Raw genomic sequence first — 14,576 nt, 5'->3', positions numbered from 1 at the left:
AATGGGTAATTGCAAGCTAGTTATTTAGCAAGTTTACTAGTCAGTCTGCTTGGTTGTTAACAAAAACAAACATAATTCACGCTCAATGGTGTGTCAAAATTCTAATTACAGCATTGGCACCATGGTATTTTGATAGTAGTATGTAGTAGTAGTATGAATTTAAGGAAAAGATGTCTACCATAAATGCCTGCATGCAAACATATTGTTTGTTATTAAATATTTCACAGGAAATACTACTTATATGCAGAGCTAGATTTTGCTTGATGTATGAGTTAAATGATGCAGATAAAGAACGAAGAAAATGAATGATGTAGTATTACAGGGTAGCAAGATATTTTGGTAATACTGCCATATCACAATTATTCAACTTCTTCATAATCTTTCAGATCTGAAAAACTACTGCTTTGTCTGTATGACCTAAAGTTGAATTACAACATCATCAAAACATTAGAAATTAATAACGAGTCTTAATTTGCTTCAGATAGTTTTTAACCCTGGTAAGAGAGGAGATCATTTTATTGCACCAGAAGGACAATACGTATGAGAAGATTTGTCATGAACATTCCATGGGAGCACTGTCCTGAAGTTCTAAACTTATGGCACAGCAGCAAAATTCCATCCAGAGACCTTAGTAATATCATCAGTACAATGAAGAAATACCCCAGTGTTACTGCGAGAGAGAGTATGACCTGATGATGGTACAAATGTGTCAGTGGTTGTCATACGATTATCACTTAAAAACCAAGAACTTCATGGCTGGACCCCACAACACAGCACAGAAGCACAGAAGGAATCTGGATAGGCCTGCAGAGTTCTGGGACAATTATTTTGTAAATGTGGCCATATGTGAGACCACATGATCTGTTAACACATCTGTTAAAATTAATGACACCATTAAGTCTTTGACGGATACCAAGAATGTCTATGTGAACACAACCTAATACCAACATTTGTATATAACAATGTGTTTGTAATAAGGAATAATTTTCGAAAGGTGCCTATCCCTAAGCTAACTGAGCAGTCCTGATTTAAAATGACATTTAAAGATTAAGTACTGAAAGAAAAAGGACACAATTTAAAATAATGCAATTTATTTAAACCATAAGCATTTGACAAAGTAGAACAGTGAGTGTCTATTAAATATAGATACAAAAAACTCTTACTGTAAATATAAAAGGCTTTGATAAACATTTAAAGGAACACTAATGTGGTAAACGTGTTTGCTCCTTCACTAGCGCCTCTTCTTCGCTCTTTGGCAAGAAGGATCAACACCAGCCTTACAGTGTATAACACACAGCAAGAGCTCAGCTTGCTTCATATTGCACTCGGCTTAGATATTTCTGCACGCATAATTACACTCAGCTCAGACCAACTCCCTTCCCATCATAGCGTGGCTTTAAAACTCTCAGTCTGAGAAATGAAAGTGGTTTAGATTTACCTGCCTGATGCTCAGCGTTGTTAAAATAGAACTTTTTGCTGCTCATTATATAAAAACAGGGAATGTCACGGCTCAATTTCAAATCAGCAGAACATCGGTAAGACTTTAGAAATTAGAATTCTGTACATAAAGCACTACACAGATTTAAGTTAGAAATAAAAAAGCAGAAGAAGAAAATTAAATTAGTAATTAAACCACTTTAATTACAATAATGGGTCATTACTATGTAAAAAGTCTCCACAGGAAACAGTAACTCAGATCCCCAGCAGAACCGGATAGGAAAAAACTTTCTTTTGCATAAACCTTAACCAAGCTAACAGATCACACACTGTCACTCGTCCAGGGTCGCTGACAAAGAGGTTCGAAAAACAGACACCATTGCTGCGTTTTTTAGAGGCAGAAGTGGAAAAGACAGAGTAGAAGCAAGTCCCAGTTAGCTGTTCCAACATACAACATATGACTGCCATCACACACAGCTCAACATGAAGAATATTAAGGAATACAACATTCAAAGTGACTGGGTTAACGCTCAAGCTCAGACCACAGAGGAGGAGTTAGGGATTCCCTGGATGCTGGCTGTAGTTGGAGTGCCGCTGATGGCATTGAAGATGTGCAGGGAGTCAGGCAGAGGACTCTTCATTACATCCTCCACAGGAGAGATCTACATACAGAAAGAGGGACAGTGAAGAGAGGAGACAGTAAATTAGCTTCATTCTGTAATTAATAATATAACCAAGAAATAAGTAAATAGCTGGTGTGAAATTTAAATCTGCATTACCATCCAATCTGTCCATGTAAGCAGAGAAAAAAAAGCATTACCGTTACACATTGACTTGTATAAGATTATGTATATTTGCAGTATAACAAATGTGTAATGAAAAAATAATGTCAGTCTTTTTTGTTGCATTTTTTCCAATTTTCCTCCCAATCTAGTTGTATCCAATTACCAGATTGCATTACGCTTCCTCTCTACTGATGCTGATCCCCACTGCTGATTGAGGAGAGCGAGACTGTCACATGCCCCCTCCGATATGTGTGCAGTACCGACTGCATCTTTTCACCTGCACGAGGTGAGTTCATATACGGATCAGCTTTGTGTACGGAGAGCCACACCCTGATCACATTATTCCTCGACCCCATGCAGACGCCATCAATCAGCCAGCAGAGGTCGTAATTGCACCAGTTATAAGGTCCCGTCTGGCTCCCACCCTGCATGAACAATAAGCCAATCATTGTTCATGTAGCCGCCCAGCCTATGCTTTTAACCTAATCTCTACATACCACATACCAATGAGATGACTGGGAAACAGCATGTGCTTTCAGAAATGTACAAAATGATTCAGGTGAGCAATTAACATTGTATCATTCTCTGTGGTATGTACAGTACGGTATGATAACAGGGAAACATTTACGTGCCTTTTAATGTGTGGCATTCACTAGGAGAATGGTACAGGCCTGAATTCTTGAATCCACTACCCTATAATCACAAGTATATCTACTGCAAACAATTACATGGTGAAATGGTGTGTGAAATGAAATGGTTCGGCAGGCTCTCTATTTTCTTTTTTTAATATAAGTAATTGCACATGCTGTATGTTCCAGGTACAATGGCTAGAGGTTAGGTTAAAAATGCTGGTGTAAGTACTTTAAATGCAGCAGGTGAAGTTAAACTGCTCAGCACAAAAGGAGAGAGTGTGTGTGTGTGTGTGTGTGTGGTATTTTTATATCTTACTGTCTCATGCATAATGGCAGACAGTTCCCTGGTGAGTTCTCTGTAGTTGGCCTTCATCTCATCATGATACTCCTGCTGGTCCTCCTTAATGAGTCTTTCATTTATGCTCAAACCATGACCACAAGCCTCCACAAATTGCCTGCATATGCCCCAACACACACATTATAGCTGCTTAATACCAATGATAGGCGACTGTTCTTTATGAGCCATATGATCCACACAAAGTAAAGCCAAGTGTAAAACTGACTGACCTGAAGACCTCCTTGAGCTGTTTGACTTTGTTGTCAGGGTATTTCTTTGATGTGGTGTCATCAAGGAAAGCTCTGGCATACGCCAGTGGGCCAGCATTCACCTAAAGCAGACAGAACGTGTTGAGAAGCATAATATTATAAGTGTCATGATAGTTAAATGAGTGGTAAGATTATTTGCAGTGTGGGTATACCTGCACGCTGATGCTGCCCTGCAGTTTGAGCTGGAGTTTGATCATGTCCACTTCACTACAAGCACAGAGCTGCCTCAGCTCAGCCACTTTCTTACTCATCTCATCAATGGCCACTTCAATGGGGTTTAGGTCTGTGTGGTGCTGGTACATCACTGCTATCCTCTTTTTAACATATGGAAAACAATGTGTGGCTGGAGGAGAAAGAGAGAGAAACTTAGTTGTAGAGAATGGTGAATAAACTGCTAAAAAGTATGTAATAAGGAATAAACAATGTAAGAATAAAAAATCTGGAAAAAGCAATTTTTGGACTGTATATGTGAAATTGTAATTTCCAAAGTCCATTGGCCAATTATAAGATAAAAGAAAATGACAACATCACTGCTACCAGCCATTCATGCTCCTTTTGCTTTGAGCTTGAAGCTCACTACTATCAGATAAAGGTTGAACTTTAAGCTCTGTTAGATTATATAGTAATAAAACATCCTCTGTTAGATAATACAGCCATAAAACTGCCCCAGACAACCTTGATGTTTAGCTGACACACTCAAATCTAATCTCTTCTATTGGAAATTATACAGGGGCATTATTATTAGAGGCAAAATTTAGTGTTTACAGCGACTCAATTGACAGTTTTAAGCACAGCAACAAACTTCAAATCAATTGTATTCTAACACGACTTTACATATTTCAAGTGTCCATGTTATATTGTATAAATCATACAAGCACCTGTAATATCATTTTTACTTCAGGTAGATGAATTCCAAAACTATGGGCATTAAAAGCTGGTCCACTCTTTTAGGGAGGCTTTCCACAAGATTCTGACATGTGTCTGAGGGAATTTGTGCCCATGCAGTCAAGAGAGCATTTGTGAGGTCAGGCTATATTGGACAGAAAGACCAGGTTTACAACTGACAATCCAATTTATGCCAAAGGTGTTTAATTAGTTTAAAATCAGGGATTTGTGCTGGTTACTGGAGTTCCGTTTACACCAAACCGGTTAAAACATTAAGCTTAAATCTTTATTGACCTTTTATTTGAAACATTGTGCACAGTCATTCTGGAACAGAAAATAAGCCTTTCCTAAACTGTTGTCACAAAGCTGGAAGTATATATTTAATTGATTGTACATAGCTATTAGCAATGGGTTTAGTGGAAACACCTGAAGTCAATGATTTGGAGGAGTGTCCATATACTTTTGGCTATGTAGTGTAGGTAAACACTATATGCTGATGGTGGCAGTGGAATGATTTGGCCCATACTGGGGTCCTGTGTAAGAATATCTGAATGATAGAAAGCAACATAACTTAATAAGCTGATTGAGTGTATTAGCACTCTCATAGAGAGAATGATAATGGGGCATTACATGTCTTTACACTGGCCAATTTATTACATTACATTTCGGGGCATTACGCCGAATTTTTTAATAGATTATTTGCAAAAAACCCTGTTGCAGTCACATGTGCTGTAACTGTGCAGTACAATCACTGCACAAAGCAACCAACGTCTTTGTAGAATTCAAGCCCTGCTACTACATTAAACATAACAAACTGGCAAATATGTATGTTATAACTTTAACACAAGGACAAGATCACTAAATGACTGCAGCAGGTCCAGTCACTGAAACTTCTTGTGTATTTTATTGTTCTGTAGACCCAATGTCCATTACCCTAATTCTTAACTCTGACGTCTCAGTATTCAAAGTATTGCATAATATACTGCATATGGCCCTCCCCATGCACCAAATAAAATAATACCTACTGGTAAGTATAGTCCTGCGTTTGCATTGCTCCTCAATGCCACCTTGCTTCTTGCCCGACACAGTGAACGGCATCTCAAACACAAAACGACGGATGTTGTGACTCTTCTCAAAATCAGTCTTCCGTTCTACCAATTCCTTTTCCTCCAGGAAGGGAGTGACATGGGTCACCTGGATATATGCAAACTTTGAGTCCAGATCTTTGGGATTTATCTGAACAGAGAAAACAACATTTAAACATATGAACACACACTGCAGAATTTATTAACCCCAATGATCTGTATTTTAGTGGAACAGATTCAACCAATCCTCACCCTGCCAGAGTCTTGGATCATCTTGACATTCTCGGCTCCAAACTTTTCAGAGTAGAGTTTAAGAAGTCTCTGTGAGATCTCGGACAGTGGGGTGAATTTAGGCTCTTTGTAGATGTACTCTTTACCATCCTCGTCCTCAAAGAATCCCTGAGAACAATAACAATAGATCTAATATGACACATGAAAACCTGAAAAAATTGAACAAGGCAGTCTATAAGACAAACACACACAGCACACAGACCACATGATGCTTCACGTCAAGTCACACAACAAAATGGTTAAATAAAGACAAGACAACTAATCTGTCAGTCAAAACACCACCAAATAAAAAGACTACAATTACTGCAGCACCTATAGATAGATTTTGGATGGTTGTCTATATTTCATTTAATTTTAATTAATTAACTGCTCTTCATGGGCAGGGTTGTGGTGGGCCCGGTTTCACCCAGGATCTCTGGGCACAAAGCAGGAACAGCCTGGACAGGGCACCAATCATGTTGTGTAGATGGCTGGCCAACTGACAACACAGCTAAGAGCCGGGATTAAATGAACTACTGTAATAGACCGCTGTGCCACCTGAGCACCCGACTATCAGGGACAGTGGTAACACAGTGGTTAAGGTACTGGACTGGATTGGATTAAGTTTTTTTTTCTTTATTGTTATTATTTAAATGTATAAAAATTGGCTGTTTGGAGGTAAATTAAAATAAAGTGTTTAGGTATGTTGTACAAAAACAATTCTGAATAAGTTGGGACAGTAGATGAAATGCAAATAAATTAGATTTTTGTTAATATATGTGGAAATGTGTGCTATGTTCTGATGAGTCCATCTATTTTATTTATTAAAAATAATCGACATTGTCTTCTCAGGGTCAGTGAGGAAAAGCGCCTAATAGAGTGTTACCAAAACAAAGTACAAAAGCCAGCTCCTGTCTTATTATGGGGATGTTTTAGTGACAATTGCATTTGCAACTTGCACATCTGTAAGAGCGCTCAATGCTGAAGGGAACATACACATTCTGCCACACAGACAATGGTCTTTGCACTTGTTTCAGTTCAAAACAGTTTCGGAAGGATTTACAAATCATTGCTATTTTCATTTTCCCTACTGTCCCAACTTTTTTAAAAATGGGTTTGTTTAAGCTTATTTTACCACCAAGTTTTTTAGTGGGAATCATTGGAAAACAGACTAACTACAACTGTGATGTTTACATCGGAGTGAAGCCTTCATCTAATTCATCAAATAGGCCAAATCTGATTGGAAAAAGATAACTGTGATGTCTGGGTGTTTTTTTGTGACAAACTAACTTCTAAAAATTAATGCGAACAAACAATGGAGGCAATAATCTTGTGGAATTGTTCTCATAAAACAAGAAAACAAAGCGGACAATTAGAGACTATTAAAACAGAGAACACTCAAAAACAGCCAACCTGTAACAAGACTTACCGCTGCCTGTACCAGGGACATAAGCAGAAAGAAATTACAGCATTAATCAAATAATTCAGTTCATGCTGAATAAAAAGAGAAACGTCAAATTCTTGTAAACATGTGTTTCCTGTTCATCAGAACATGCTAACAACCTATGAGCAAATTGTGCAGTGCAACAAACTGTAAACTAACTGTATATGAAGTAATCTAATACTACATAGTGTAATATGTGATTAAAAATGTTACTGATCCTGAGTATCTTTATGTGTGATTTAAATATTCTCCTACCTGACCAAAAAAGGCCACTCTGAAGTAGGTTCCCAGCAGCCTCTTGCCTGTATGCATCACCTCTGTGACCTTACTGTAGGCACGGTGCAGCTTTTCATATAGGTATGCCAGTTTCTGTCAAATTCAAGATGGGTAAACATGAATACATGTATGAGCAAAACATCAGTTAGTCCAGAAATGTCTGGAGCTCCTATAGATCCTGTTTCCTTTGGTTGATATTTTTTTAAACAAAACAATGCATCATTTCTTTTTCATAATTGATGTTTCTTTTTCTTTGTGCATCCTGTTTTGATTGCATGCAATAAAATCAGGTGGTTTTGACTGTACCTCAAAATCTCTGCGTTTCTCATAGATGGGAATGATAAGTTTGTAGATGTCAGAGATGAGCTCATATCGTTCTGCTTTCCAGAGTCCATCAGCACACTCCTCTAACAGCTCCATCAGAACATCCTAAACACAAAAGACCACAAAACAACATCAGTGTGAACAAACACAACAGCTTCTTGAATGCAATTATAAAGTTAATTTTAACTGCGTTAATGTTATTAATAATCTTAATAACAAACACTGTTGCTCATTATTACTTCCTTTTTGCCAATTTATAATTCAAATCCTTTTAATATGATTAGCGAGTGCCATATGGAGCACAGCATGGAAAAACATGGATCTTTGTGGCACACCAAAACTGATTAAAAGCTGGGTTGGGGGGGTTAAATAAAAAAAGCATCCTTGAGTGGTGCACAACACTAAGCACGATTTGTGGTTTCACAAACCTGTTATACCTGTTGATTATTGACCAATAATTAAAAACATGCCAAACTACTGACTGGAATCACTGGACGCAAGAATCTAATTAAGGTCCCCGAAATTCATTTGCTGTGTGTTGCTGTGTGTTGCTGTGTGTTGCCCCCCCCCCCCCCCCCCCCCCCCACTCTACCATCATGCTCTCTAATGTTTACACAATGTTTTTGAAACGGTTGTTTTGTGATAACAAAGTTTTTGAGTTATTTGTTATGCATGTGGGTGGTGAAAGCTCAAAAGTTAAGGTTCTGGACTAGAAATCAGAAAGTTGCAGGTTCAAGCCCCAAAACTGCCAAGCTGCCACTGTTGGGCCTTTGAGCAAGACCCTTGAACCTCAAGTGCTTGATTGTACTCAGTCACAATTGTAAGTCGCTTTGGATAAAAGTGGCTGTTAAATGCTGCAAATGTAAATGGATTCGTTTGGTGTGACAGTGTGCGAAGTTAAACACCTTCATCTGTGGAATGTAAATGTCCAGAAACATTCATTAACAGACATGGAAAAATGTATCTTCTCCAAAGTGTAATTTAGAGAGATATCAGACATTGCTTTATCAAACATGTCCTGTGACTCAGTATCAGTTGTTTTTATGATAATCTTACTAGATAAGAGAGCACAGGTACTGCAGTGTTTTCACTGCAGCTTAGATACTCTTATATGGCCTTGTTATCAACGTGACACGATCACACTAAAAATAATTTGGGTATCAATGGAAGAGCCAAATACCTAATGAATGCAATATCTTACACAAGCTCTTAAAGAGACAGAGTAGAGCCAGGTTTAGATTGACAGGTTCAGACCTCATTAAAGTGTACATCCTGCATGCCCACGTCCTCCATCATAGATGCCTCCTCATCAATGTTGGGCGTGACCACTCGAAACGCAGAGCAGCCCTGTTTAAACATGCCTGTGAAAATGACAAGAAATGAAATTCAAATTCTTTATCAACTTGAATAACATATAAAATATTATTAAAACAGCATTAGTGCAATAATTAGAGACAATGCCCCACAGAAATGTGGTGGAGTGAAATGGGAGTGCTATCCCTATTTTTTAAGTCCTGCAAGCTGCACACAGGCATTAATATGTAGAAACAATAGGTCTATAACATTAAAGTGAAGGCCGCACCTTCACGTGTCACAGACATTGAAGAATCCTGCCAGTTAAAGAATTGAAGCTGTATGTTATATAATACATGAGGCAAAAATCTTGATCATTTCATTAGTTTTCATTCACCACTTTATGTTGGTCAAAGTCATGGCAGGAATACAACAAATGCTGGGCATAAGCCAGGAATACCCTAGACAGGGCGCCAATCCATCGCAGGGGTTCGGACACCCACCCTCAGACATAGCCAATCATGTCTGTGTAGACTGGATGTCAGCTGTGGTGGGCTAGGGTAACAGACTGCAGCTGAAAATCAACTTTTCAATGAAAGCCACCTGATTTTGTGGTAAAATGTGGCTTTATTAACTAAAATTAAATCTGTGTGGGAGAACTTTACCTTTTCTTCGCAGGTATTCGGCTACCAAAGCTGCTACATGCACATAACACATGGCAGCCTGCAAAAAACATACACAAAACATCAAAAGTTTAGACAGAATAATGGACAGCCGAGTGAGTCTGTTTGTCTCCATCTGTGCATTTCCTGACCTCAGACAGATCTCCGTTCTTGACATGAATGCGTGCCATGCTGTCCAGCCAGGTTTTTCTCAGTTCAGGAGTACTGGTGTAGGATTTGGCGAGGCTGTACTGCAGATCCACCAGCATCTCTGGGTCGCGCTCGTGCTCCTTCATCTGAGCTGTGGCCATCAGGACTGTACGAATTTTCTTGGTCAGGTCCTTCACATCAGATGGAAATGCAGTGTTCTACAGGAATGAAAAGGAGTTCAAAAAAATGGTCACAATGGAGAGAACATTCAGATGGCAAAACTCCCAATGAATCAGCTGTGGTACTGAAGACCAATGTGATAAATGTGATAACATAGCTTTTTATTTTAATGAACTATAAAGGGCATAAAATGTGTAAAAGCAAGGGTATACGTGTGCATAAAACAGTTTTGATTACTGGATTCAGTCATTTGGTGTAACTTGTCTATTATAGACTGTTATGAGACTGCATTCATATGATACCTGGCAAAAGCGCTTTGTGCTGGCAGTGCCTTGTTTCCTAAGTAGTGAGGCAGTGCTGCTCACCTTGTCACTGCACTTACCTAGAGTGTCACTTGCTTTTATATGGCACATTCAATCTGATCTAAACCAGATTAGCTGCTGACATTTTTAAAGTGGCGCCAATGAGAAATTGTGTATATATAATAGACAAACGCATAGCACAGACATGGCAGAGAGAAAACCAATTCTCACTGTTTCACAAAACCCTGAACGTGTGTAGGTGTGTGGGTCACTTACTTTAATAGTCTTGTCACTGTTTGCACAGTTGTTGATGATAGACAGAGACTGCTGAAACCTTGTCCCACCAATTCCAATGACATCAGCAATCAGTTGGCTGACTCCTATAACCACCTGAGAAAAGACATAAATGGCTAGATTCACTCTGACAAAATCATAGTACGCTGTAAAAGTGTACATATACCATCTAAGGCTTGTTTACTCATGATGGTTTTAATGGTAGAATAAGAACAGTGTTTGTATGTGTAACCTGTAAATGTGTGCGGACAAAGGATTTTCTGCCCGTGTAGTCGAAGTTGCTCTTCATGAGGAAGTAGAGGAGATAGGCAGCATCACTGCGGATAGAGCTGAGTTTGGAGTTACAGCATTTCAGGATCTCATAACAGAAGGATGCACACATATCTGCACGACCCTCGAAGAACGTGCACGGAAACTGTAGAGAAATGCAAAAATTCAGCAAAACATAGCTTTGTGTAGGACTAAACATTATTTATTTACTAAAGAAAATTATATGGACACCAAGACCCTATTCAGACACTATGGCAGAACACTTGCATGTGTCTAACAATCATTTTGGTATCCAGGCATTCGCGATACATGTTACATAATCAAACCTTCTATTATTCGAATCTTAGAGCTTAATGTTATTCTTACCTTGTAAATGAAAGTGCGCAGGAAGGTGAAAACTTGCTTGAGGGCTGTCTCTGACTGGTTGATTTGTAGAAAGCACAACTGGACCGTAAACACTTTTTTCATCAGAGGATTGTGTCCATGATCTAAGCTGAGCTGGGTCTAGGGAACAGAAAATCAGAGAGAAAATTAAAATTTGATATATGATTATTTGTTAGGAACCTTACAATAAACAAGCAATAAGCAAGCAAACTCTTTTGCCAACAAGTCTGTTTAGTAAGGTCTTGTTTAAACTGTAAAAATATGCATACAACTGCACAAAAAATAACTCTGGATGCCAGAGGTTATGCCTTCTTACCTTAAATCCCATGATGAAGATGCTTAGTATGTCTAGTACAGTCAGACATACTTCAGTAGCAATATTTGCCTCCAACTGTGCCTGGTTCGACACATCTGCTTCCGAATGACCGTAAGCTAGACACACACACACACACACACACACACACACACACACACACACAATGTTTGTTTATTAGGATTTTACACTTTGGTTACATTCATGACAGGAACGGTAGTTACTTATTACAAAGATTCATCAGTTCACACAAAGTTATGCTCAAAGCTCGAACATAGTCATGGACAATTTCGTATCTTCAATTCACCTCACTTGCATGTCTTTAGACTGTGGGAGGAAACCGGAGCACCCGGAGGAAACCCATGCAGACATGGGTAGAACATGCAAACTCCACACAGAAAGGACCCGGACCGCCGACAGTGCTAACCACTGAGCCACCGTGCCGCCCCCACACACATACAAAAGCTGTAGGAAAGTCTAAATACCAGCATTTATTTTAAACCTGATCCTGATCAAAAGTGGCAGAAGTATACACATGCATTTCCACTTTCAATTCATATGAGGACAATTACCTGTTTGCACTCTTTATCTAGTGCTGAAGAACACACAATGTTTTTTATTTTGCCTGACAAGTGCACCTCCCAGTGGTTAAGCTGTTTTGGCCATCCCCCTTGGACTGTAGCCAATCATGTCAGGGCAGATGCCTGACTGGCTGATAGCACTACAGAAATTTTAACCCTGGAATCCCAGATCTCAGCTTCTATTTGCAGTTTTATTATGTAGCCTGTGGGGAAATTCTGGTTCACTTTAGGCTTGATTTTTTGGGGGGGCTTGTAATCTCATTTCAAAAGGCAAAAGATGCAAGGCAGTGAGTTAAACAACAGATTGTTAAGAGTTTGGATGATAATTATTGAGATGATAAATGCTTACGTGAAAAAATAAAAGTCAGTGTAACTTACTGTGGTTGTAAGTGTAAGAGTTATCCAGGCTGCTGAGCTGTTGTAAGCGAGCGTGCATCATTCCAGTTCTACTGCGGGACACAGGCAGAGTCTGAGACTTACGCTCATGTGTTACAGACCCTGCTGTCTCCTGGCTTCTATAAGAGGAAACAGTGAGCAACCAACACAGCCAGCATTAGTAATACTACAGAGAGACTGAGAAACACAGAAAATGACTATAATATAACTCTATAGGCAAAATAGATGGTAAAATCACCAAGCTCTTTCATGTGCATGATAAATTCTGGACCTTTTCGACAACCAGTTTTCAACAAGTAAACATTTGTTAGATAAATACAGACTAAAACAGTTGTAATTACAAAAGTTTCTTCATCATGCAGCTATCCTGCGAGCACTATCATCACAGCAAACAGCATCAACACAGGACAAAAAGTAAAAGAAAGGAAAATAAGGTCAGCATAATGCAGGTACAGATAGGAAGCACATGCAGTAGAAGAACAGACAGGCATGTCAAGTCTTACCCCAACATAAGTGGGATCCACATGTACTTGTGTGTATGAGTGTATTATATTTGCAGCATGTATATAAAGCATATATATAAAGAAACAACAAATAGTCAATGGTTAAAGTCAACCATCAACCTATGTAAAGCATGTCAAGCACTGGTAAAAAGCACTAGTAAACGAATGCATTACCTAGCAATGTATCTCTTCCCCATGTACTTGAACTGGTGAACACAAAGTCTGAAACAAAAGTTTTGTGATTTCGTAAAAGACAATTTTTCAACCCACAATACAATCATACCAAGATGTTGCATTAACTGAAATGCTCTGATGCAAAACTTACTCTAACAGTGTGAAGAAGTCCATCAGATCTCCAGATGAAGCTTTGTTCCAGTAGGTAAACTGTGCATCTAAAAAACAGCAACATTTAAATGAACATTTATTTAGTTATGCCCCTGTGGGGGTGAGCGCAGGGCCACCTCTGTTTTCCAAAGTTTGTTGGGGGCACCTAGTGCTTATGTCCGTGGGGCAAATTTTTTTCATTTGCTGTCTTGTTCTACCTTGGTTAAGTATTATTCAACTGGGTTTATTTAACCTTGCCTAACCTTTATTGTTTTTCCTTTTATCTAATCTAGAAAGCATGAATATACAATACACACTGAAAATGGTACATTTGTACATTAACAATGTAATATGGTGCAGTAGTAAATTGTGATAGGTGCAGGGTTTAAATCTCTATAGAGATAAATCTCTATAGCATTGCTATTGGCTCGTCTATATACTGAGATTACTGATTATGTCAGAGAAGGGGGGAAGGCCGAGGCCCTGAGAAAGATCGGTGTCCTGTCCTGGGTGTGTTACTGCATTGCCCCCAAGGATTCTGTGAAAACCAGACCATTACAACCCTGACCAGAATCTGGGAAGCATTTGATTTGTTAAGCCCCCATTTAGGGGGAAGAGTTCATTACAAATAATTGAATAAAGGTCATTTTTGAAAACATTCTATTTTTTAAAATGTGTTCAATCTTAATAAATTAAATTATACTGAAAAAATGTGGTGAATAGTATATATTGTGTGTGTGTGTGTGTGTACCTTCAGACATGCTCTTGAGCACATGTAGGAAGCACATTAACAGGCTTCTGACCTCAGACTGCTCTAATTTATCACAGCGTAGGATGGAGCCACCCAGAGCTGCAGCCACACTGGACTGCTGTTTGGACATGGAAAAGCAGGGGAAAAGAGAGACGGAGAAGTCAGACAGTTTTATTACACAATGACACATTTACATAACCAAATCAAATTCGTATTTATCATCCTTAACACCACACAGAGAGGTTTTACTACACTGCATCAAAAACATAAACCAAATCATTAAGAAACAGTACTTTTTGTAGAGTTGTAGGGTGCTCAGGTGGTACAGCGGTAAATACACTAGCCTATTACCACTGAGATCTGGGTGTCTACACTGACATGATGGGGGTAAGTTGGGGGTCTAGCCCTTGTAGGTGCACTCGTCAGTGT

At 38.9% G+C, this 14,576-nt stretch overlaps 1 protein-coding gene across 1 annotated transcript in view; it reads right to left on the bottom strand.

Annotated features, from left to right (window-relative positions):
* Positions 1–1,074: 1,074 nt before the first annotated feature.
* The window catches only part of zmp:0000001200 (dedicator of cytokinesis protein 9), a 122,687-nt gene continuing 109,185 nt past the window's right edge, over positions 1,075–14,576 (bottom strand). Inside the window, exons 35-53 of the mRNA XM_063006412.1 lie at positions 14,148–14,265; positions 13,398–13,464; positions 13,247–13,294; positions 12,552–12,688; positions 11,596–11,711; positions 11,262–11,399; positions 10,858–11,040; positions 10,608–10,721; positions 9,852–10,067; positions 9,703–9,760; positions 8,999–9,105; positions 7,727–7,849; positions 7,400–7,513; positions 5,683–5,829; positions 5,371–5,581; positions 3,613–3,803; positions 3,422–3,522; positions 3,171–3,309; positions 1,075–2,099 (exon numbers count right to left, since the gene is read on the bottom strand). Of these exons, the coding sequence (XP_062862482.1) occupies positions 1,974–2,099; positions 3,171–3,309; positions 3,422–3,522; positions 3,613–3,803; positions 5,371–5,581; positions 5,683–5,829; positions 7,400–7,513; positions 7,727–7,849; positions 8,999–9,105; positions 9,703–9,760; positions 9,852–10,067; positions 10,608–10,721; positions 10,858–11,040; positions 11,262–11,399; positions 11,596–11,711; positions 12,552–12,688; positions 13,247–13,294; positions 13,398–13,464; positions 14,148–14,265 (2,454 nt within the window). The 3' untranslated portion in view covers positions 1,075–1,973. The remainder of the gene's footprint in view (positions 2,100–3,170; positions 3,310–3,421; positions 3,523–3,612; positions 3,804–5,370; positions 5,582–5,682; positions 5,830–7,399; positions 7,514–7,726; positions 7,850–8,998; positions 9,106–9,702; positions 9,761–9,851; positions 10,068–10,607; positions 10,722–10,857; positions 11,041–11,261; positions 11,400–11,595; positions 11,712–12,551; positions 12,689–13,246; positions 13,295–13,397; positions 13,465–14,147; positions 14,266–14,576) is intronic.

The sequence above is a fragment of the Trichomycterus rosablanca genome, chromosome 12 (genome assembly GCF_030014385.1).
Source record: "Trichomycterus rosablanca isolate fTriRos1 chromosome 12, fTriRos1.hap1, whole genome shotgun sequence".
In the NCBI taxonomy this organism is placed as follows: domain Eukaryota; kingdom Metazoa; phylum Chordata; class Actinopteri; order Siluriformes; family Trichomycteridae; genus Trichomycterus; species Trichomycterus rosablanca.
Note: the sequence above shows the minus strand (reverse complement) of the source record. Positions and strands in the feature narration are given on the sequence as shown.